We start from the raw sequence: 26,119 nt of genomic DNA on the forward strand, positions 1-26,119 counted from the left end.
CAGACACGGACAGACGAAGGGAGTTAGTTACTGCGTCTCCAGCAAGACTGTTACCGGGCATAAGCCGTTCACCATTGTTGTTGTTCTTCTTGATTATCTGAACTCGGACGAAACGTTACACAGAGTGAACATGACATTATTTGCTCATCAACTTTTCATCCTCCTATGGATTGTTGTCACAGGTAAGCTTGATTTAAATGTTTTATAGGATAATGATGTCATGTTATTGAAACGCCCTTGAATGCATGGATCATTCTGTGGAACATTGTTCCAAATATACTTCTCAAAGCAGGTGCCATTTCTTTAAGGATATAAAGGAAAATCCTGAGCTCTGTAGGGTATTTAAATCAATCTCCAAACTTTGCCAATTTTTGCCTATCCATTGCAATAGGCTATGTTTATTTTTTTGTTCCATAACTTTGCAATGTCACTGGAATAACGATGTAATAACATTAAAGCTGCCAAGTGGATAGCAATGCAGTGAATAGACTCAAACTAGGCTATATTTACCATCACTAGCCTACCCTAGATTCACTTAAGCTACATTTTCAAATACACTACATTACCAAAAGTACGTGAACTTCTCATTCCAAAATCATGGGCATTAATATGGAGTTGGTCCTCCCTTTGCTGCTATAACAGCCACCACTCTTTTGGGAAGGCTTTCCACTAGATGTTGGAACATTGCTGCAGGGACTTGCTCCCATTCAGCCACAAGAGCTTTAGTGAGGTTGGGCACTGATGTTGGCCAATTAGGCCTGGCTCGCAGTCGGCGTTCCAATTCAACCCAAAGGTGTTCGATGAGGTTGAGGTCATGGCTCTGTGAAGGCCAGTCAAGTTCATCCACACCAATCTCGACAAACCATTCCTGTATGAACCTTGCTTTGTGCATGGGGGCATTGTCATGCTGAAACAGGAAAGGGCCTTCCCCAAACTGTTGCCACAAAGTTGGAAGAATAGAATCGTCTAGAATGTCATTGTATGCTGTAGCGTTAAGATTTCCCTTCACTGGAACTAAGGGGCCTAGGCCGAACCATGAAAAACAGCCCCAGACCATTATTCCTCCTCCACCAAACTTTACAGTTGGCACTATGCATTGGGGCAGGTAGCGTTCTCCTGGTATCCGCCAAACCCAGATTCATCCGTCGGAATGCCAGATGGTGAAGTGTGATTCATCACTCCAGAGAACGCGTTTCCACTGCTCCAGAGTCCAATGGCGGCGAGCTTTATACCACATCAGCTGACAATTGGCATTGTGCATTGTGATCTTAGGCTTGTGTGCGGCTGCTCGGCCATGGAAACCCATTTCATGAAGCTCCCGACGAACAGTTATTGTGCTGACGTTGCTTCCAGAGGCAGTTTGGAACTCGGTAGTGAGTGTTGCAACCGAGGACAGACAATTGTTATGCGCTTTAGCACTCAGCGGTCCCGTTCTTCGCGGCTGAGCCGTTGTTGCTCCTAGACGTTTCAACTTCATAATAACAGAACTTACAGTTGACCGGGGCAGCTCTAGCAGGGCAGAAATTTGACGAACTGACTTGTTGGAAAGGTGGCATCCTGTGTCAGTGCTATGTTGAAAGTCAATGTTTGTCTATGGAGATTGCATGGCTGTGTGCTCGATTTTATACACCTGTCAGCAATGGGTGTGGCTGAAATAGCGGAATCAACTAATTTGAAGGGGTGTCCACGTACTGTTATATATATAGTGTAAGTGTTATTGTATCCATCATTATGTAAGGTAAGAAACCATTATTTAAGAAGGCTCTGATAGATCTCTTTTCATATATACAGTACTAATACTTAAAAACTAGTGGCTATCTTAGACTCTTATCAGGGGGTTCCCCAAAACTCTCCAAATAGAAGCCAGGACTTACTGAAGACTGAGTCATTGGTTCTACTGCTCTCTGACTGGGTGTGAGTCAGGGATGGGGGATAGAGTCAAAATTCCCTGCAACACGCATCTTAACCATTCAGAGAAGTTTAGCTCTTTCTGTACTCTCTCTTCTATAGTCTTTCAGCCTGCAACACTGGCAAAGTGTACTGTGGAATCTTAATTAGCCTATAGGCTCAGCCATGCTGCTGCTTAGCCCTGCTGCCCTATACGGAAGTTGATTCTATTGGTCGCAGTCTCTTATGTAGGGCTGCTCTGGGGTTGCTGCATCACGTTGCCCCCTATAGCACGTTGCCCCCTTTTGTTGGCCCACGTATCAATTATTATTTAATTTTTAAGGAACTGAGTCGGGATCTTAACTTACTTTTGAGAGTTAAAATAGTAGAATACACAAGGTACAATTTCGAAATTTGGTTGTGCATCAGCAGTTTTTCTCTTATGTTATATCAGTCACTGACAGTCACTTAAATAGATAATGTCAGCTAACATTTTTTAGATTGGTAAGTTAGTCTAGCATCCAGCTATCTAAACTTGTAGTATCATGGTCGAATTACCGACCGGAGGCCCCAATGGATTTTGTTAGTCACTCTAATCAGATATCATATAAGAAAACAGCAAACATTTCTCTCCACCCTATGGCAAAATGTGTAGAATTGCAGGAAATAAGTTAAAACATTACAAAATCTTCTCTCCACCCCATGGCAAAATCGCTTAGGCCCCCCAAAAAACATAGGGTCCCCAAAAAGCCTCTGACTGCATGTGTGGGTATATGGATGTGGGTACGCATACCCGCAAACCACTGCGGCCCCTCATGATGAGTTCAGATTTTTTGTGGCCCCCAACCCCTTCAAAGTTGCCCATCACTGCCCTATAGGGTGACCATATTTAAGGTCAAAGGTTACCATCAGAGGACTGAGAGGAGCCACTTTCATGTGGCTCAGTCCTTGCTGGTCCCCTGGTCCCCTCAGCCTGCAGGCTGTTTTTATAGTTGAATCACTTGTCATGTGTTTAAGGACTCGGTAACTCAGGGAGAGAGCTCTGAACTGAAGGAGGCTTGTACAAGGAGTATGACTGAGTGTGTGTGTGTGAGGCAGGCAGGCAACAGTAAAAAGATACAGATGAAAGGACCTCCTAAGGGTCGTGCACCTCTTCCCCTGAGTCTGGCGCCATGGACGCCATCGGCCAGCGTGTGTGTGCCCCCGATAAGAAACCTCTCAAAGATTGAAAAAGAGCATGTTCAGTGTCTCTTCTCCTCCCTTTCTTAACCCTGTCTCTTTCCTCTCTGACCACATACATTCTTCATGTCATACATTCTTCATGTCAGCAGCTTCATAGCTTGGTGGTTAGTCATGATATTATATGTGCAGAGCATGCAGGGTCTTTACAGGAGGTAATGGATGGGGTGGGCAGAGCGAGGAGACACACACACACATTACACACGCACACACACACACACACACACACACATTCATCAGTCCTCCCTTTTAAGTGTGATGAAGCCCAGATATCAACGAGTGATCACTATGCCGAGGTCAGGGTAAAGGGGAATAGTGAGTGTGTCAGGGTTTGTTAGTGTCTCTCTCTCTGTGTGTCAAAGTGCAAACTGATCCTAGACCAGTTCCAGAAAATTGAATCACCATCGGGTGGTAAATCATAATTTAAAATACCGGATTACATCATTGTCCAACAATGTCCCCCCTGCCCTCCTCCTCTTATATTGCTAATTCATAGAGCATTCTCAGTGGAGCCTGTCTGAGACCTCTCCTTTCTCCTCACTATAGCGCCCAGCCTTTACCCACAATCTCTCTCTCTCTCTTGCTGCCTGCACTCCCCTTTTCATAGACACTGTTGCATCTTTTTCTTTCTTCCAGGCTCTCTTTCATCTTGTCACCTCTCTCCCCTCCTCTTTCCTCCCTCTCGCTGAGTTGGATTAGGGCTGCTCTCCGGGGATGTAAATCTCACACTGTAATTGGAAAGCATGTGCTGGCGGAGCTTTAATAGGATATGATATGTGCTCAGAGCAGAGGCCCAGTGAGCGAGGAGCGCTAGCTGCTCTAGGGAACCATCTGTTACCTACAGATAGTCGAGGCTGGACGAGCACTCTGTGCTGATATAGGACATAGGGAGGGAGACGTAGACACACACAACTCACTACCCTTAAGTCTTACAACTAGGGCAAGGCACGGGTCAAGCTGAAGGTAGAGAGGTCACTGAGAGAGAGAGAGACCAAGGGAGATAAGCATGGAGATTAATAAACGGAGGTAACGATGAAGTAAAAGACAAGAGAATAAACAATGACTGCAACTTAAACCTTCTGATCTTTCCCTAATAGAGCAAGTAATACTGTGCTCTGTGTGTCCTTCTGTGCCACCCGTAGTGATGAGTCCTGCTGTGGTACAAGACCCTCTAGCTGTGTTACTGCCTTTCTTCTGTCAGTGTGTGTGTCTTTGTTTCTGTCAGTGATGTGTGTGTGTGTGTGTGTGTGTGTGTGTGTGTGTGTGTGTGTGTGTGTGTGTGTGTGTGTGTGTGTGTGTGTGTGTTTGTGTGTGTCAGGCAGTCCCTACCCCAGGCAGGCGAAGCACAGGAAGAGTACGAGCTGGAGACCAGATGAGTTCCTCTTTGCTTTGTATGCAGACGGGAACCAGACCTAGCCTAGGGGAAGAGGACACTTTGATGTCAATATGTGCATAGCTCAATCACTACTGATTATTATGAATCTATTTATATGTTTAATGGGCATGGAGAATGGGAATGGAGTGTCACTGTATTTATAGATTTCAATTTGATCTCTGAACATTTTTACTTAATGATTACTCATTGATTACTACATTTAGTATTCTGGACATAGCTAATCCTATATAACTACTGCTGTACATAACTTTGTCCTACTTATATATTGTCCATACTGTCTATACAAGACACATATTTGCCTCCTCCTTGCTCGGGCAGATTTCGGCGTTCGTCGTCACCGGCTTACTACTAATTTATCACTACCGCTCCATTTATCATCACTCCATTTGTCTTGTCTTGTCTTGTCTTGTCAATCACACACACCTGGTACTCATTCCCTCATTAGTCTGTGTATAAGTGTTCCCTCTGCCCCCTTGTCCTTTGTGGGTGATTGTTCATTGTGAGAGTGAATAGCTCGGTTGAGCTACTCTTTAGTAGGTTGAGCTACTCTTCAGCCAAGGTTGATTTTCCCTTGTGCTAGTTTCGTTCTGACGCTATATGCGCTACCTTATTGTACACTGAATAAACTCTTGATTTCGGTGGTTTACCTCCTGCGCCTGACTCCGTCATTAACACCTCATCACAGAATCACTCACCAGCTATGGAGTCAGCGGGAGAAGAGTGCACATCTGGAATCGTAGCAAGGGTCCAGGAGCATTCCACGATGCGGGCCAGCTTGGGGGAAGCGATGGATCGGGTTCTTCAGGTCGTCGAACGCCTGGAGAGAAGAGGAACCGATCTGTCGAGACCAGCTGGCCAACCGGATCCAGCCACCTACATCACAGCACCCGGAGGGATCCAGATATCCCGACCTCGGGCGTTCGATGGGACGCCGGCTCTATGTCAGGGATTCCTTCTCCAACTGGAGCTGTACTGCTCCAGTGTCAGGCTGGCGCCATCAGATCGAGAGAAGGTGTCCGTCCTCATTTCCTGCCTCTCGGGGAAAGTCCTGGAGTGGGCCAACGCGGTTTGGAGAGAAGGAGGAGCCGCGTTGGAGGACTACAGGGAGTTCGCCCGCCTATTTCAGGCGGTTTTCGATCACCCGCCCGAGGGTCGAGAGGCGGGTGAGCAGCTGGTCCACTTGAGGCAGGGGACGAGGACAATACAGGAGTTCGCGCTGGAGTTCCGGATCCTGGCAGCAGGCTCCGGGTGGAACGAGCGGGCCCTGATCAACCAGTTCCGGTGCCATATACGGGAGGACGTCCGACGGGAGCTAGCCTGTCGTGACACCAGTTTGTCTTTTACCGAACTGGTGGACATGGCCATTCGTCTGGATAACCTGCTGGCAACCAGAGGACGTCCTGGAGGAGGTCTGCCCGTTTCCGCCCCGACCGACGCGGATCCAGAGCTCATGGAGCTGCACCGAGAGAGCGGAGGACGACAGCGCCAGTGCCACTCGGATGGCACGAAGGGACATTCCACCACACGTTGTCGTCAGCGCTCTTTTGGGTCAGGAGGCGGCCGGCAGGGCACTCTCGCATCACCCCAGGTATTGAGCACCCACTCTTGTTCAGAGCCCTCTGCTGAGCACTGTACTATACCCACATACTTCCCTGATCACATGAGAGTTCCCCAGTGTAAGGCGCTAGTCGATTCAGGCGCAGCTGGGAACTTTATGGACAAAACTTTCGCACGCCGCCAGGGCATATCATTAGTTCCCCTATCCATTCCACGCCCCATCAGAGCACTTGATAGTCGACCATTAGGGTCCGGGTTGATAAAGGAAGTCACGGTACCAGTCACCATGATCACACAGGAGACGCATTGTGAGCAGGTCACTTTTTCCATCATTGAGTCTCCTGCTTTCCCTGTGGTGTTAGGTATTCCGTGGCTAGCACTCCACAACCCCACTTTCTCATGGCCGCAGAGGGTTCTCACGGGGTGGTCACGAAAGTGTCAGGGTAGGTGTATGGGTGTTTCCGTTGGTGCAACCATGGTAGAAAGTCCAGACGGTGCCTCCACCGTGCGCAATCCCCCCGAATACCTTGATCTGGCACAAGTCTTCTCTAAAAGTAAAGCGACTAAATTGCCACCTCATCGGGCAGGGGATTGCGCAATAGACCTTCGGGTAGATGCTGTACCTCCCAGGAGTCATGTGTATCCCCTGTCGCAGGCAGAGACGGAGGCTATGGAGACATACGTCAACGAGTCCCTGCACCAGGGGTACATACGTCCCTCCACTTCACCCGCCTCCTCGAGTTTCTTTTTTGTGAAGAAGAAAGACAGCGGTCTGCGCCCGTACATTGACTATCGACCACTGAACAAGGAGACGATTAGATTTAGTTATCCTCTCCCCCTCATTCCATCAGTGGTTGAGTCATTACATGGAGCACGCTTCTTCACTAAATTAGATCTCAGGAGTGCGTACAACCTGGTGCGTTTCCAAGAGGGAGATGAGTGGAAGACAGCACAACCACGGGGCATTATGAATACCTGGTGATGCCATATGGTTTGATGAATGCTCCCTCAGTCTTCCAGTCCTTTGTGAATGAGGTGTTTCGGGACATGCTTGGTCGCGGTGTAGTGGTCTACATCAATGACATCTTGGTGTATTCCGCTACGCGCGCCGAGCATGTGTCCCTGGTTCGCAAAGTACTGGCCCGACTGCTGGAAAATTACCTTTATGCTAAGGCAGAAAAGTGTACGTTTTTCCAGCAGTCTGTCTCCTTCCTCGGATACCGCATTTCTACCACAGGTGTGGAGATGGAGGGCGACCGCATTGCGGCCGACTCCAACCACGGTAAAGGAGGTGCAGCGCTTCCTTGGCTTCGCCAACTATTATCAGAGGTTTATCCGGGGCTTTGGCAAGGTCGCAGCTCCCATTACATCTCTGTTGAAGGGTGTGCCGTCCCGGCTCCGCTGGTCTGCTGAGGCTGACAGGGCCTTCAGTAACCTGAGGGAACTGTTCACATCGTCCCCGGTACTGGCCCACCCCGATCCATCACTACCGTTCGTAGTGGAGGTGGATGCGTCCAAGGTTGGGAAGGGAGCAGTCCTGTCTCAACGCTCGGGCACGCTACCCAAGCTCCGCCCCTGTGCATTCTTCTCAAAAAAGCTCAGCCCGGCGGAGCAGAACTACGGCGTTGGTGATCGGGAGCTGTTGGCTGTTGTCCGAGCTCTGACAATGTGGAGACATTGGCTCGAGGGGGCGAAACACCCATTCCTCGTCTGGACGGACCACCATAACCTGGAGTACATCCGGGCAGCGAGGAGGCTGAACCCTCGCCAGGCCAGGTGGGCCCTATTCTTCACCCGTGATCGTCTGATCTACTGAGCACACCCTCCTCTGGTCACCCAGGTATCGGTCGTACAGTGCGCTGCCTGACCGAAAAGTACTGGGTTCCACCCTGAGAGTAATGGGCAGGTGGAACGGGTTAATCAGGACGTGGGTAGGTTCCTGAGGTCCTATTGCCAGGACCAGCCGGGGGAGTGGTCGGTGTTCCTTCCATGGGCAGAATATGCCCAGAACTCTCTCCGCCACTCCTCTACTAACCTAACACCATTTCAGTGTGTTTTAGGTTATCAACCAGTTCTGGCACCGTGGCACCAGAGCCAGACCGAAGCTCCTGCGGTGGGTGACTGGTTACGGCGCGCGGAGGAGCTGCGCGTCAAGGGGAGGGGGGTGAATTCGTGACACATACTGTAAATATGTGTTTTGTATAGACAGTATGGACAAGCCGAGACTGCCCCTCCTCCTTGCTCGGGCAGGTTTCGGCGTTCGTCGTCACCGGCTTACTAGCCACTACCGCTCCATTTATCATCATTCCATTTGTCTTGTCTTGTCTTGTCTTGTCAATCACACACACCTGGTACTCATTCCCTCATTAGTCTGTGTATAAGTGTTCCCTCTGCCCCCTTGTCCTTTGTGAGTGATTGTTCGTTGTGAGAGTGAGTAGCTCGGTTGAGCTACTCTTTATTTGTATTCAGCCAAGGTTGATTTTCCCTTGTGCTAGTTTCGTTCTGTCGCTATATGCGCTACCTTATTGTACACTGAATAAACTCTTTCGGTGTTTTACCTCCTGCGCCTGACTCCGTCATTCACACCTCATCACAGTATGATATGATATGATATGATTTATTTAAGTGTCATACACCTACCGGTGCCCAGCCCACATGGGCTTACAAGACAATATAAAACAAAATAGCATTTTACAGATTATATGCATAGAATAATCATGGCTAGTACAGCTACCATCTAGCCAAACAGTACATTTCTCCTTCTCCTCCAGGCATTGTGAACAAATTGAGCAATCTCAAACACGCCCTGTCTGAAACAAAATTCAAGCCTCTGCTCGTCCCGTAACCCGTGTATATCCCAGACTCTGACATTGCTCGTTCTGATATTTCTTAATCTCTTGTTTCTTCTTTTTTGGGGGGAGGGGTGGGTTACTTAAGCAATAAGGCCAGAGGAGGTGTGGTATATGGCCAATATACCACGGCTAAGGGCTGTTCTTAGGCACGACACATTGCGGAGTGCCTGGACACAGCCCTTAGCCGTGGTATATTGGCCATATATCACAAACCCCCGAGGTGCCTTATTACTGTTATAAACTGGTTACCAATGTAATTAGAGCAGTAAAAATAAATGTTTTGTCATACCCGTGGTATACGGTCTGATATCCCACGGCTGTCAGCCAATCAGCATTCAGGGCTCGAACCACCCAGTTTATAATTGTGTATTAGTATTGTACTGTTAGACATTTACTGCACTGCTAGACCTAGGAACAAAAGCATTTAGCTGCACCTGCTTTAGCATCTGCTAATCTGTGTACGCGACAAATAAACTTTGATTTGAGAACAGTGTGTAATTGTCTTTCAGCAATTAGGAAACCTGTTGATTCCCTAAATGTAATCTCCCAGAATTTTCTCAGAGACAAATAATAGAAGACCTTTAGGGAAAGGGGGATACCTAGTCAGTTGTACAACTGAATGCATTCCTCTGAAATGTGTCTTTAACCAAAACCCTCTGAATTGGAGAGGTGTGGAGGGCTGCCTTAATCGACATCCACGGTGCCCGGAGAACAGTGGGTTAACTGCCTTGCTCAGGGGCAGAACGACAGATTTTTACCTTGTCTGCTCGGGGATTCAATCCAGCAACCTTTCCGTTACTGGCCCAATGCTCTTGCCCGCGAGGCTACCTGCTTTACCCAGTTATGACAATGCACATGTCTATTGTCCTGTTGATTTGAAGAGTGTAAGATGTGGTATACGCTGTCACAAGTTACTGTCCCATGAGCAACTATACACAGTAAACTTCATCATCATGATACTGGATGCATGTAGTGAGATAGGACCATTCTCATTCCTTCCGTTGACCATGGACATGTTCAGCTTGATTAGACGAGTTAGGAATCTGTCCCCCAAGCAGCATTTTTACAGTGTGAGGAATCTTTGACACAGAGAAAGTGCAGCGGCATCAGCAACCTTAATAATAATAATGCATGGTATTTATATAGCGCTTTTCAAGGACCCAAAGTCTCTATACAACTGTAGAAACAAAAAACAAGATCAAACAACGGCAGACTAAGCAGAAGGACGAATAAACATGACGGTTCAATAGAAGGTTTATATCCCCATATCCGAGGGAAGAGGTTTGAGAAAGGACTATTATCTGGATGAGGCACCGCTTTAATGAGAGAGAGAGTGATAGAGAGAGAGAGGGAGTGGAGGAGAAAGAGAGTGATTGAAAGAGAATAGCAGACACAGGGATATGGCGGTGGTTGGTCTGTAAGAGGTGAAAATGAAAGCTCCTCCTCATTTCCATGAGATAGGGTCACCCCTGGTGAACTGGCGTCAGCTGCCCTGCTTTGATGTGGCAGCCGTGGTAACAGAGAAATGGACAGGGCCCCAAGGGCAGATAGACTCACTACACCAGGGGAAGCTGAAGGAAACTGACCTGCTACTGTTGTGTGTGTGTGTGTGTGTGTGTGTGTGTGTGTGTGTGTGTGTGTGTGTGTGTGTGTGTGTGTGTGTGTGTGTGATGTAAGAAGGGGAACATTCCCTACAGAGCCCCTACAAGCATTGCTCCACCAGGTCATAAAGCAGTATGTTAGAAATGTTCATCTCATTAGCCGGCTCTGAGGCCTGGACCTGGACTTCTAATTAGCATGGACTGAAGTCCTACATTACTAGTCCTATGGTATGTACATGTTGTTATTTACATGTTATGTTATGTACTGAGGTGTTATACATGCTATTACACCCCCTATTGTTTTAGAGTGTTTGATATGTCATTTGTGAGCACTATTAGTAATTATTATTCCTATTAGTAGCGCATTTGTAAACAGTGAACAGCATGGACAGAGGGACTAGACTACAGTAATCTACTCTTAAGGGACGTCACATTACTGTGATGACACTAATTAGAAAATAATTTCGTTATCAGTCTCTGTGGGGTCAGACACTAACCTGGTGGCCCATATTTATTTCTCTCTTTGTCTTCTCTCGCTCTCTTTCTCTCTTTCTTACTTTCTTTCTTTCTTTCTCTTTCTCCGTTTTTTTTCTGTGAGCATTCCGTAATCAGGTCTGTGTTTCTGCTGGTAGATGTGATAAAAACTATTTCAGGAACGCGCTTCCCTAATCCACACCCGTAAGCTGGGCATGTTTCCGTGGCAACTCCAAGTGACTAAAAGTGTCTACTGTAGGAAGCTTTCCGGGAACAGTCATGACTCCTCCTGGGTATTTAAACCCTTTCTTCCCTCCCCGAGCATTGTCATCTGCAGACTCCAGACTGGTCAAAAGGAGTGCACTATGTAGGGAATGGGGTTCCATTTGGGACCCAGATTGGCTTGAAGTACATTACAGAGTAGAGTCTGTGGGGGTTGGGGTTGGGGTTGAAGGGGCAACAGGTAGCAAGGTAATTGTTTATCTGGCAGTCGGTTGAGTTCATAAAAGGGCACTTCACAGAAGTACCATTGTGCCACATGAAAAGAAAGCCTGTGAAGTGTGGCGCTGGGATGACAGACGAGCGTCATTGGCGTGGAGTCTCTCTCTCTTTCTCATTCTCACTCTGTCTCTCTCTCTGTCCCTCTTTCTCTCTCCCTCTCTCTCCTCTCTCCCCTGCTCTCTCTCTCCCCCCTTCTCTCTCTCTCTGTCTCTTTGTCTCTCTCCCTCAGTGATTTGTAGTGTGGCCATCAGAGCTTTGACAGCTGGTAATGGATGTCTCCTGGCAACGGACACACTCCTACACTGCTTAGCGGTGGCGTGCGAGTCCCTCAGCCTCCGCTCGATGCTGTTCCCTTTTCTTCCTGTGTGGGAAGGGGAGGGTGGGGGTGGGGTAGGGTGACAGACTGTGACCATGTTTAGTTCACTCTGTTTGTGAGTTTGTCTGTGTTTACTTCACTGTGGGTGTGACGTGCGTGTGACACTGTATGACACTAATGTATACACTGTTTCAGTGACTTGATGTGAATCTGGTCCAACCCAAACTGGACCATTTTGTCTGTTATAAGTCAAGTTTTATTTGTAGTGCATTTCACATCTCAATACACTTTACAAAAAATATGAGCTCTTCCTGAGTGTGTGGTCCCCTATGGTGAAGTCCTATAGGTGTCCTTTGACCCCTGGGTGGTCTGATTTAACCCCATCATCTCATTGTGTCTGCTTGAGATTAGCTGGCTGTAACACTAGGTTAATACCTAGAAGAGGGCTTCTGACTGTCCTGCAATATACCGTATACATAATATACACTGTATTGTACTGCACCCTGTACAGTATCTCTTCTGGTTTGATATGCTTTATTCTATCCAGCATTACCAGTAGTTCCTGGTAATAAGTTAGTGAAGATAGTAGTCCCCTGTAACTCAGTTGGTAGAGCATGGTGCTTACAACACCAGGGTTGTGGGTTCGTTTCCTACGGGGGGCCAGTTTGAAAATGTATGCACTCACTAACTGTAAGTCGCTCTGGATAAGAGCGTCTGCTAAATGACTAAAATGTAAATGTAAGATAAAGTTTCAAATGAGTGGTAGTTGGAGTACGTACCAGTCCTGATCTTTAAGAATACATTTTTTTTTTGTGGCAGTTTTGTCAATGTTGCAGTGCTGAGAGAGAAGTGATCATTGCTTTAACTTACCATCCGATACACTTACCCCTCCCTCTGTTTCCACTCTGTTGCCTTGGATATCATGGTGTCCATTGTATGGATGTATAGATGATTTACTATTTATGTTTTTAGAAAGTATTGTATAGTGCGTAGTCGTCTGTTGATTTTACATCCAGTTTCATCTTTGGTATCAGTTTGTTGTTGATTTGACATCCAGTCTAGTCTCAACTGTTCTCAACAGTTCTCAACTGTTCTCACCTCTCACAACAGCTTTTTAAAGCTCATGACTTAGAGCAGGGTTTCTTCAACTTTTTCAGCCTGGAACCCAAATGAGAAATTCAGTGTTCAGGAATTTCAAATGTTGCCATTTTGCGTAGAGAAAATGTAGCGGTTTTACAGGAAGTTTTCTGCAATTCTACAAATCATGCCATGGGGCGGAGAGAACATTTAGCAATTTATAACACATTTCATGCAATTCTGCTCATTTTGCAATGGGACAGAGAGACAAACATTTCAGTTTTACAGCTAATTTCCTGCAATTCTACCCACTTTGGGTTGCGACCCCTACTTTAAGAAAGGCTAACTTAGAGGGTGTAAAATCAAGTGGCGTTTAACCGACACCTCAGAGCTACCAATGGGCCTGACTGAGAGAAAGGTCTGTGTTGGATGGAGAATAGCTGGAAGTAGTGGGCTACTGCCTATTGTGTGTAAATGCTAAATTAGGCTTTGACTTCCCAGTAGTTGTGTTTTGGGGCCTGCTTTCTGTCACCACCATCTGCTTTAACACCCATTTACACATTACATTACTGTAAATGTTTGCGCTTGGCATTGATACAGTTGAAGTCGGAAGTTTACATACACTTAGGTTGGAGTCATTAAAACTCGTTTTTCAAACACTCCACAAATTTCTTGTTAACAAACTATAGTTTTGGCAAGTCGGTTAGGACATCTACTTTGTGCATGACACAAGTAATTTTTCCAACAATTGTTTACAGACAGATTATTTCATTTATAATTCACTTGATCACAATTCCAGTGGGTCAGAAGTTTACATACACTAAGTTGACTGTGCCTTTAAACAGCTTGGAAAATTCCAGAAAATTATGTCATGGCTTTAGAAGCTTCTGATAGGTTAATTGACATAATTTGAGTCAATTGGAGGTGTACCTGTGGATGTATTTCAAGGCCTACCTTCAAACTCAGTGCCTCTTTGCTTGACATCATGGGAAAATCAAAAGAAATCAACCAAGACCTGTACAAACAATAGTACGCAAGTATGAACACCATGGGACCACGCAGCCGTCATACCGCTCAGGAAGGAGACACGTTCTGTCTCCTAGAGATTAACGTACTTTGGTGCGAAAAGTGCAAATCAATCCCAGAACAACAGCAAAGGACCTTGTGAAGATGCTCGAGGAAACAAAAGTATCTATATCCACAGTAAAACGAGTCCTATATTGACATAACCTGAAAGGCCGCTCAGCAAGGAAGAAGCCACTGCTCCAAAACCGCCATAAAAAAGCCACACTACGGTTTGCAACTGCACATGGGGACAAAGATCGTACTTTTTGGAGAAATGTCCTCTGGTCTGATGAAACAAAAATAGAACTGTTTGGCCATAATGACCATCGTTATGTTTGGAGGAAAAAGGGGGACCTTGCAAGCCGAAGTACACCATCCCAACGGTGAAGCACGGGGGTGGCAGCATCATGCTGTGGGGGTGCTTTTCTGCAGGAGGGACTGGTGCACTTCGCAAAATAGATGGCATCATGAGGAAGGAAAATTATGTGGATATATTGAAGCAACATCTCAAGACATCAGTCAGGAAGTTAAAGCTTGGTCGCAAATGTGTCTTCCAAATGGACAAAGTTGTGGCAAAATGGCTTTGACAAAGTCAAGGTATTGGAGTGGCCATCACAAAGCCCTGACCTCAATCCTATAGAACATTTGTGGGCAGAACTGAAAAATGGTGTGCGAGCAAGGAGGCTTACAAACCTGACTCAGTCACACCAGCTCTGTCAGGAAGAATGGACCAAAATTCACCCAACTTATTGTGGGAAGCTTGTGGAAGGCTACCCGAAACGTTTCACCCAAGTTAAACAATTTAAAGGCAATGCTACCAAATACTAATTGAGTGTATGTTAACTTCTGACCCACTGGGAATGTGATGAAAGAAATAAAAGCTGAAATAAATAATTCTCTCTACTATTATTCTGACATTTCACATTCTTAAAATAAAGTGGTGCTCCTAACTGACCTAAGACAGGGAATTTTTACTAGGATTAAATGTCAGGAATTGTGAAAAACGTGAGTTTAAATGTATTTAGCTAAGGTGTATGTAAACTTCCGACTTCAACTGTATATCTTAGATAGGTAGTCCATTCCAGCCATTGGCCTGCCTTGTCCAGGATCACACTGGATGATCTATGGTTAGCCTACTCTTTTGTTCAGGTTGCCAGGGTGATTTCTTATGTTTGGAATCTGTATGGTTGTTTTCCAGTGCAATGGACCATATATTAGGTTGCCAGGTTTTAGTTAGCAACCACATTGCTAGGCTTCATTATTGTGCATTTATCAGGTTTCTGCTAAAACGCTGGTCTGAACACAACACATTTTCTCAGGCATGTCTGCATCACCAAGGCTCACTGGCAAATCTATGCGAAGGAATCTAACCAATGGGCAGAATGTTTTAATTTGGTTACCAAGAGATAAAACTGTACTGTGATGCACTGTGGTGATACACCCAGAATGTACAGTATGAGGGGAGAAGACTCTTACTCATAGCTATGTCATCATATCATCATATAAAGGTAGAGGGATGGGCATATCTGACAGATATCTAATTATAAGATCATACTGTTGACTTCTTGCATCTTGCACTGTGAATAAAAGGGGGTAATTAAATCTTGTGTTTTCTCATTAGTCTTTGTTGGGTTTAATCTCTGGTAATCAACTAAGACCCTTGGGTCTATCTTCTTTCATTATTAATCTACATGAGCTACTAACAGATTGATACAGTACTGTAGGCTACATCTGTGTTTTGCAGCATTGGTCCCACACTGGTCTAGTTCCGGGAGCCGTTTTCTGGTTTCGGTCACCTTGCCTTGTTATCATCATAACCAATAAAATGTATATTACGTCAGCTGTGATCATAAAAGCCTTTCTCTCAGTCCACCACCCATCCTATCAGATAACTCTGTATTTATTCAATCCACTCCCTCATACCACATGTACCACTTGTGTGTGGAAGGGGATGTACGTGTGTGTGTGTGTGTGTGTGTGTGTGTGTGTGTGTGTGTGTGTGTGTGTGTGTGTGTGTGTGTGTGTGTGTGTGATGAAAGAGTCTGTGTGCATACAAGTGTGTTCTCTATCTCAAATACGGATGGCCATTATGTTCGGCCTCGACAGGTGTGTGTGTGTGTGCTCTCTGGTCATTTTTCATCTGTAAATGGGTTTTGGTTACCAAGCGACAGAGCCATTAGGTCACACGAGGCAATGTACACTCTGGTGTGTACGGTGTGTTCCTGGAAAATAATTGAATCACAAACAGAATCAGATATTCGTTTTGGTTTCCCCCCCACTTCCTCCTGCATCTCTGCTGCCTGGTACGGTAGGAGCAACACAGGGTTTGTATAAGGCGTTAGGCAACCACTGCCATCTGCCTAAGTCGCATCCCAAATGGCATCCTGTATTGACCAGTGTCAAAAGTAGTGCACTATGTAGGGAATAGGATGCCATTTGGGATGCAGCCCTGTTGTACATGTATTCCCTCTCTACTCTAGCAGGAGGAGGGAATAGAAAAGGATGTATTCAGCCAATGCATACAGATGAGGACCCAGCTCTGCGGCTCGGGGTAAACAGGCTGAGGCAGTATTCTATCAAAGGCCTCCTGCTGGGTGTGCTGCTCCTCAAGCTGCTGTGAAGCTGCCTGTGTTCTCCTCCAAACACAAAGAGACCAGAGCAGATTGGGTTTAACAGCACCGTGGACAGGCGTCAGCACAACACGCTAAGATAAATAAGACGCTGAGTCCTCTTTGAAGAGACGGGTAATGAACTTGGATAAACACAACACTGACCTATTACGTGATGCAGTGAGTGGCATTTGAGGTATGTCAGTAAGAGGATGATTGTGTACTTGTCTTTTGTCACGCTTATGACGTGATGCACCTTTGTATGTCTTTGTGACACAACTGGAATGGTGATCTCAGCTAAAGCTAAAGCAAACGCCACAATGACTTTTCATCACGAAGCTCAAACACTGAACTCTTTTGGTATTTAGATTCCAGTGCTTTTGCAGATTCGAATGCATGCTGTAAACCAGGGCTATTCAACTGCATTCCTGGAGGGCCCAAACACGTCTGTTTTTTGATAGTTCAATTCATTCATCAGTCTCAGGTCTATGTCATCTCTGATTATAGGGGGGAAATGAACACCAGAAGAGTAACTGGCCTCGAAGGCCAAGGTTTAAGACTTTTGGTTGAGACACCAGGCTTTGACTCCCTAACCTTTGACCTTAACATAACAGGTCTGTTTCTCTGTTTCAGTATTGCAGGTTTGGGGTGTTTTGCAGAGTGTGTATGGGGCACACGAAGCTCATGACTGTATGTTTGTAGTGTTATCTGTTTCTGTAGGGGCAGAGTCCAACACCTCAACTCCTGGCACACATGGCAGCTCTGGGCCCACAGATACATCCATGACCCCAGGAGATAGATCCACCACCCTCTTATCCACAAAGACCCCAGTCTCCACTGAACCCAGCTCCACCACCACAGACAGAGCCACCACCACCATCCAGGACCCCTCAACTGTCCTCACTAGCACTGAGGGCACCTCACCCACAACAGCAGCCATCTCTAAAACTGAAGAGGTCTCTACTACAACAGACCGGACCTCAAATTCTGATACGACAGAGTCTACACGAGCAGTCAGCACCACTGCGACAGAAACCATAACTATCTCGTCAGTCAGCATAGCAGAGATTACTTCCTCCCACAAGACCACAGCGTACACTGTCACTTCCCCTGAGTCGACGGAAAAAGACAGTCCATCTACAGACAGCGGCACGACACCACCTGCCCTTAGCAGAGGTGTCTCTCTGTCTACCACGGAACATAACGGAACCTCCTCCTCTGTCACCACTGAGACAGGCCGTACCTCAGCTGATGTCCCCACAGAGTCAAACACAACTCCAGACATTGTCCCAACCAGCAGCACCAAAGAGCCAGGCAAACATGAAACAACAGCTATCAATACAGCTACCACAGATACAGGTACCAAAGACAGTGAGACCACAGGTACAGGGATCATAAAGACCACCATCCCACCAACTGGTCAGACCTCTCTCCCAGTAACAGAGGGTAGTACCCTGTCTTCTACACACTCCGCCGCCACTACAAAGGGCCCTGAGACCTCTCTCCCAGTATCACATAGTACCCTGCCCTCTTCCTCGACCAGCGCCAATACAGAGGGCTCCCAGATCCCCACTACAAAGGGCAATGTGACCTCTCTCCCAGCATTCCATAGTACCCTGCCCTCTTCCTCGACCAGCGCCAATACAGAGGGCTCCCAGATCCCCACTACAAAAGGCAATGTGACCTCTCTCCCAGTATTCCATAGTACCCTGCCCTCTTCCTCGACCAGCGCCAATACAGAGGGCTCCCAGATCCCCACTACAAAAGGCAATGTGACCTCTCTCCCAGCATTCCATAGTACCTTGCCCTCTTCCTTGACCACCGCCAATACAGATGGCTCCCAGGTCCCCATTACAAAGGGCAATGTGACCTCTCTCCCAGCATTCCATAGCACCTTGCCCTCTTCCTCGACCAGCGCCAATACAGAGGGCTCCCAGATCCCCACTACAAAAGGCAATGTGACCTCTCTCCCAGCATTCCATAGTACCTTGCCCTCTTCCTTGACCACCGCCAATACAGATGGCTCCCAGGTCCCCATTACAAAGGGCAATGTGACCTCTCTCCCAGCATTCCATAGCACCTTGCCCTCTTCCTCGACCACTGCCAATACAGAGGGCTCCCAGGTCCCCACTACAAAGGGCCCTGAGACCTCTCTCCCAGTATTCCATAGTACCTTGCCCTCTTCCTTGACCACCGCCAATACAGATGGCTCCCAGGTCCCCATTACAAAGGGCAATGTGACCTCTCTCCCAGCATTCCATAGTACCTTGCCCTCTTCCTTGACCACCGCCAATACAGATGGCTCCCAGGTCCCCATTACAAAGGGCAATGTGACCTCTCTCCCAGCATTCCATAGCACCTTGCCCTCTTCCTCGACCACTGCCAATACAGAGGGCTCCCAGGTCCCCACTACAAACGGCAATGTGACCTCTCTCCCAGTATTCCATAGTACTTTGCCCTCTTTCTCGACCACCGCCAATACAGAGGGCTCCCAGACCCCCACTACAAAGGGCGCTGTGACCTCTCTCCCAATGACAGATAGCACCCCGTCCTCAACCCCCACCGATACCATTACAGGGAGCCCTCATACAGACAAAACCAATGGAACAGAGGGGACTACAGATTCTACAACCACAACTGGCACTCCAGCCTCGCCCCCCACCTCCAGCCCACCCTCTCCAGGCTCAACCCAAACCCCAGGCAGCAGCACTGCTGCCCCCATAGACACCTCCACCACCACCCCTGCCCCCTCACCCACCATCACACCTACAGGAGGTACGCTTCAAGATTTCATTGTCCGGGTCATTTGTTGTAAACATGATTGTGTCTGTGTTATATCTGAAGGAGGACTAAATTGAATGCAGCAAACTGATTAAAAACAAATATATTATCTTCACTGTGAGATGTTAATCAATGTTGAAGCTTCCTTTCTAATTTGATCTTTGTCATGTCTTCTTTCCTTCTTTTTTTTTTACCACAGAAACTCCTGGACAACCAACTAGCAAAACTAGTGAGAGCCCACTTCCTCCTTTCCACACCTCCACCTCCCCTATTGGTGGAAGCACCACCCAGCCAGAGTCAGCCATCACTGCTGCCACCTCCCTGCCTCCACCAATCTCCATAGTGTGTCCCTCCACTCCCTGTCCATACAATAGCATCTGTCTCAGTGGCACCTGCCAGTGTGTGTCTGGGACCTTCCTCTTAGAGGGCAGCTGTGTACCAGGTTAGTGCTAGTTGTTAGTGTTATAATGAAGACAATGATGGTGATGATGCTGAGGATGATGCTGATAATGGCGATGGTGGTGGGGATGATGGTGATGATATTTTTTCCCCTTCATTTTCAGCCCAAGTGTTCTCTGGAGAACTACATTTCAGCCAGACATTTCAGGAAGAAATGAGCAACCGGTCATCAGTGATATTTCAGAAAACAGCAGCCAAGATCTCAGAGGCAGTAGGTCCTTCAGTCACAAAGCCCAGTAGTTACAATGTATTCTCCTCTCAGAGCTACAGAGGGGGACAATAATCCTCTCTTATCTTATCTTATTTTTAGCTGAGAGGAGCCTTGGAAAACATGTCTGGATACAACCAAACTGATGTTGTGCTGCTTAGGTAAGATTCTCTACGCTACATTGTCAAGAATGGTTGTTATCCAATGTATATCCCACTGGGCACAGACATAATTTCAACATCTTTTCCACAACGTTGATTCAACCAGTGTGTGCCCAGTGGGATTTGTTGTGATGACCAGGACATTGGTTTGACCATACATTTTATCAGCTGGTTTATAATCGTGATTATGTATGGTCTTTGTGACCCTACAGGCAAGGCAGTGTGATAGCGACCGTGAACAACGTGTTTAAACTAGGTTCCAGTGCCACCCAGACTTCGACCGTTGCCGCTATAGAGAAAGCCATACAAGGATGTGAGACGACCTGTGGGACTGTACTGGACAGAGCTACATTTACCGGTGGGTACTGTGTATTACTGTTCACCCTGTGTAGAAGGAGTGACCAGCAGGGAGATTCTTACTACCTGAGAGCTTTAACCATACTTTCTATTCATTAAAATAATAGGTAGATAGGTACTCTATTATACCAGAGGGAGAATGTAATGGCAAAGAACAGTAGACTAAAATACTGACATTCTTGTACTTCTGTAGACATAAAACAAAGTGCCATAAAACAGGAAGTACCATTACATAGTGTCATTATCCTGACTGGAGTGTGTCCCTGTCCTTTTCCCAGCCACCAACCTATGTGATCAGACCCCCCTACCGTGTGATGTCCCCTCTACTACTTGTGAGTACAAAGATGGAGTGACCAGATGCTTCTGTAAAGCTGGCTACATCAACAGCCTCTACTCAAACCGCAGCTGCACAGGTGAGTACAAACCTGTCTCTTATGGGTTTATGCTCATTGAAAGGTTATTCGAGATAGGAGTCGTGATTATATATATTAGTAGTCTTTGTGTTTGTACGTACTGAGTGCATTGGAATGTTACACAAGATACAAGTTAACAGCTTAGCTACCGTATAATGGAGCTGCTGAATACATTCCATTTCATAGAGAGAGATGAGCAAAGGAGATACAAACAGACAGACAGAGGCAGACTCAGAGCAAGGTCAAGTACACTTGGCTTAGCTTCAGTGTGAACAAAATGGGAAAGTTACCATCAAAAGAATGCATTTGCGTTCATTAAAATACTTTTGTGTGTCTCTGTGTGTCTCTGTGTGTGTGTGTGTGTGTGTGTGTGTGTGTGTGTGTGTGAGAGAGAGAGAGAGAGAGAGAGAGAGAGAGAGAGAGAGAGAGAGAGAGAGAGAGAGAGAGAGAGAGAGAGAGAGAGAGAGAGAGAGAGAGAGAGAGAGAGAGAGAGAGAGAGAGAGAGAGAGAGAGAGAGAGAGTCAAGTTCTGTGTAGATGTTTCTCCTCTCTGACCCATGGCACTATATATCTCTTTAATGTATTTGTCTGCAAAGGGGGCGTTGCCCTGGAAACCAGTTGAAGAATCATGGTCACTATCTGCCGAGCCAGGGGCTGGATTAGTTTTGTCCAGCAGGGCAGTTATTGGATGGGGAGAACTACTAAACAATAAGTAATGTAGATGACCGTACTCCCCACGGCCCCATGGTAAACTACACATACTGTGTAGCCTGTTCCTCAAATCTAAAATTGTACATGCTGATGTTACAGCATATAGCATCTTCTCTAAGAGCAAGTGTTTGTTATGTGGCTTATTCAGCTAATTTATTGAGCAAACATTGGTGAGCTTCTCCTGGTCTCCTCTGTGATAGCGGAGCTACAGTACACAGAGTGGGTGATAAGATCACAGTGTTCCCATGTTAGTTCCTCTCTGTGACACTGTGACATCACTGTCTCCATAGAGATCCTATAATTCACATTGTTCTATATTTAATTATTTGGCTGTCTCTCTCATGTTTCCTCTTTCTCCATAGCCTGTCCCAGTGGTCAAAGGGCAGAGGGAGACACATGTGTGCCGTGAGTATTTTAATTTAATCTCTTTTTGTTTGGTTGAGACAGGCAGAGTTCCCTTGTTGAAATTGCATTAAAGCATAGTAGATAGCTGCAAATAACTAGCGCCCCCTTGTGCCCTTACTGTGTAATTGCACCAGGAACTACTGTGACCTAAGACAATGTATTGTGGTTAGATGATATGAAATGTGTATCATGTTTGCTATTATTGTTCTATTCCAGATGCCCGTTTGGCTACGCTGGATTCAACTGCACTGACTGTAAGTTGCACTAAAGCTCCTCTTTCTTAACCAAATGGGTCCAGAGATTTTATAAAAGTTAGTGTGGTGTTTGTATTTCCAAGTTATCTGAAGTGTGTTCATGTGTGTGTGTATCTCTCTCTATGTAGCGGCTCTGTTGGCAGTGGTGGTCATCGCCTGTGTACTGGGGGGAGTCCTTATCATCATGCTGCTGGCCCTGTTTGCGTACTGCTGCTGGTAAGAATATAAAACCCTCCCCTCCCCTCCCCTCCCCTCCCGTCCCCTCCCCTCCCGTCCCCTCCTCTCCTCTCCTCTCCTCTCCTCTCCTCTCCTCTCCTCTCCTCTTCTCTTCTCTTCTCTTCTCTTCTCTTCTCTTCTCTTCTCTTCTCTTCTCTTCTCTTCTCTTCTCTTCTCTTCTCTTCTCTTCTCTTCTCCTCTTCTCTTCTCTTCTCTTCTCTTCTCTTCTCTTCTCTTCTCTTCTCTTCTCTTCTCTTCTCTTCTCTTCTCTTCTCTCCTCTCCTAACCATTACTCTTAGCTGCACCCCTGGTTCTACACCAACCCTACAAAATCTTGACGTTATTTCTCTCACCAAATTGTATCATCAGATAGACTTATAGATATAGGGCTGTACATTTACATTGTCCTATCTGTGTGTCTCGGAGGTGCCGGTCGCAGTCGGTGAATAAGCCTTCAGCAGACTTCAGCAGCCCGTACCCTGTGGAGGACTTCCAGGGCCCCTGGTCCACCACCCAAGGCATCACCCCGATCCCCCGAGCCAACACCAACTGGGACTCAGCCCCCATGGAGATGACCGAGGGGGGTGGAACACACGACAAGAATCCCCACACCAACGGAGCGGTGAGTCACTTGTGATTAAGCCTGTATTCTTCTGGCCTAATGTATTCTAGACCATATGGAGACTTATTGCTAGATAAACCTCTCGCTTGTACATTGCCCCAAATTGTAATTGTCCTGTCTGCTTTCCTCTCACTGCGTTTGTCCTCTGGAAACCTAATACGCTAACTCCAAGATCTTCTCTGTCTTGTGTAACATATTTAAGATGCTTTGAGATTTTGTCTCCTTAAATGCTGTGTGGTGCTTGTTATTTAACTCCTATATTACGTGCGTAAATCGTATGTAATATTTGAGTTGCTTGTTGTGCTATAACTGTAGCTGTCGTAGTGGAGAGTTAATGTTTGCTAGTGTTTATGTTAGCGAGTTAGTTAGCATGTATGTGTTCCTTCCCTTCCTTGCCTGACTCCCAGTGTGTTGCTTTAGGGATTCCACATCATGCATAAACGGGGGAAGAAGGTAAGGTTCTAAGTCTAGTAATGCTTTGCTTTCCCTCTCCTTACTAATCAAGCCTATAACCTATGCTGATGATTTTACTAAACCTACCCTGTCCTTTGACCTGTTGATGGGAAAGATTGAAACTTAATGAACGCTTGGTGGAATAGTCAATAGCTTCCAATACCTTATGTGATCCACCATTTGGTTTATGAGGAAAATAACTCTTATTGGGTTTCAATAGTTCAAAATATACCGGGAACACAAGCGTTCATGAATGGTCAGTTTTGTCATCTTAATTTCATGTATGTTGCTGTTTGATTTGTGTGTTTGTGTGTGTGTCTGCATGTGTCTGTGTGTGTGCATGTGTGTCTGCATGTTCTCTGACATTCCCGCCTGTCAATGTTTCAGACCGGGTCGTATGACCTGTCCTCAGACAGCATGAACACGTTCAAGGGGAAGAACCAGTCTCGCTACTCCTACCTGGTGCAGGGCCACGAGAACCCTTACTTCATACCTGCAGAAGAGAGGAGACCCGTATGAGAACCTCAGTGACGTCTGGAGACAAGGACCCGTATTCACAAAGCATCTTAGAGCAGAAATACTGATCTAGGATCATTTTTGCCTTCTTAAATCATAATGACTAAAAAGGGAAGACCTGATCCTAGATCAGCACTCCTACTCTGAGATGCTTTGTGAATATTTGCCATTGAGAGGAGAGAATGACAGGTTAGAGAGAGGAGGGAAGGCTACAGGGAAGGTGGGGGGTATCTCACAAAAATGGCTAAAGATCAAATTGAGAAGTCACTGACTTATAGTAACACCGGGTATAGGTACATCCTCTCACTGTATTGTGTTGAACTGTGTATAACTCTGTGTATACCTTTTAATCAGGAAGTTCTGGTAGATGCCCTATACTGTATAGGGCATCTGGAGTAATTCATGGTTTACAGTCATTCAAGGACTGGAGTCATTTATGATTTAACGACACAACTACAAGGGACTTGACAGCAGGGTTTTAAATATGTTCTTCTTAAATAGAGTCTCAAAATCAGCTTTATGATTCAGAACGATCTGGGGTCAAACATTCACTGACTTCACAGGGATTCACTTCAATAACTGACACCACCAAAGAGGATTTTGTTCACTATAAATTCATTGTTTACTTTTGAAACATTCCGTTCATCTGATCATATTCTTTATCCTGTTCTACATTACAATTCTGAACAAGATTTATAAAAAATATATATAATATTATGTTTTATTTGTGTCTATTAGGCTGCATTTAGACAGGCAGCCCAAATTATATTTTTCTCACTAATTGGTCTTTTGAAAGAGATCTGATGTGAAAAGATCTGATGTGGTTGGTCAAAAGACCGATTAGTGGGAAAAAAGGTCAGAATTGGACTGCCTTAAACGCAGCCTTATTGAATGAAGAGTGAGCTGAGTATAGCTCGTCATAGCAAGTAGGTGTCACCATTGTTCAGGGTCAAGCTTTTCATGTTCTTTTTTTCTGCAGTATGCTGGTACAGTTAGTTACCTGTATTTCTATGTCTTATTGAAGAGATTACTGATATATTTTATTGAAGATTGGTCATTCTGCATTGTAGTGTCTGTGCTCTCACAATCACCATAGTATTTCAAAATGATTCATCTCTTGCTAATTGCACTAAATTATATATTGTGTTTCACTACATGTTATTTGTTTGGGTCGGGGGGAATCATAGACACATTCTCAGTGAGAGCAAATGTATTTTTGTATTTTTACTTTAGGATTGCTTGTGTTTTGATGAGGGAAGCTGTGTGTGTGAATGGTTGAAGGAGCTGGATCCCTAGTTCAGGGGTTTATACAGAAAAGGGATATTTTGTATTAGTCTGGTCTGGAGCTGAGTAGACCTACATTCTCTGTTATTAGTAGCTTCCCTGCTGAAGCTGTCTGCATCTGCAAACGTGCCTATTTCGATTGGTCTTTTTGAAGAATAGGAAAATTATGCAAAAAAAGCTCTCGACAAAGCTTGTTCTCGGATGTGCCAAATACCATATCTATACACTTCCGCAAAAATGTTATGTTTCTGGAAGTCTTTCATGTGTCTGTGTGTATTTGTGAGTACGTGTGTCTTGGAGACAGTGCACTATTTTCTAAATGTATATACAACTTTTGTAAATGAAACGTCTTACTGCAGAGAATGATGGAAGTGCGATGAAAATAAATTAATACACTTAAACACACAACATGGCTTTTCCTTATGTTATCATGCAGAAATGTTTTGTTTATAAACATTAGTGGATGTATCTGTGTATAGTCCACCTGTTACGAAGGAAATTCATATTTTTGCTCTGATCCCAACAACTTCCCTAGACAACACACAATCACATGACACACGTTGTTAAGAGGAGCACATGGTCAGTCAGTCGCAGTGCAGAGCCCTGGAAGCCATGTCTACTAGACTTTAATCAAGTCTGAGGAATGATTAAATCCTATGATGTCTGCCTCCAATGTAACCCATTTTATAGATGGAAAGACAGAGCT

General features: G+C 45.8%; 1 protein-coding gene across 2 annotated transcripts; it reads left to right on the forward strand.

Annotated features, from left to right (window-relative positions):
* LOC121569490 (mucin-5AC-like) lies at positions 1 to 25,809 on the forward strand. Of its 2 annotated transcripts, XM_045213650.1 has the most exons (13): positions 1 to 182; positions 17,277 to 19,349; positions 19,555 to 19,797; positions 19,919 to 20,025; positions 20,125 to 20,183; positions 20,396 to 20,541; positions 20,819 to 20,953; positions 22,026 to 22,068; positions 22,285 to 22,322; positions 22,451 to 22,538; positions 22,965 to 23,160; positions 23,581 to 23,613; positions 24,001 to 25,809. In XM_045213650.1, exons 1-13 carry the CDS (start codon positions 131 to 133, stop codon positions 24,130 to 24,132), a joined length of 3,345 nt encoding a protein of 1,114 aa, XP_045069585.1. In that variant the 5' UTR covers positions 1 to 130; the 3' UTR covers positions 24,133 to 25,809. The 2 variants fall into 2 exon arrangements, with proteins under 2 accessions (XP_045069585.1, XP_045069586.1); XM_045213651.1 differs by lacking the exon at positions 23,581 to 23,613.
* Positions 25,810 to 26,119: the final 310 nt, after the last annotated feature.

The sequence above is a fragment of the Coregonus clupeaformis genome, unplaced genomic scaffold (assembly GCF_020615455.1).
Source record: "Coregonus clupeaformis isolate EN_2021a unplaced genomic scaffold, ASM2061545v1 scaf0136, whole genome shotgun sequence".
NCBI lineage: Eukaryota > Metazoa > Chordata > Actinopteri > Salmoniformes > Salmonidae > Coregonus > Coregonus clupeaformis.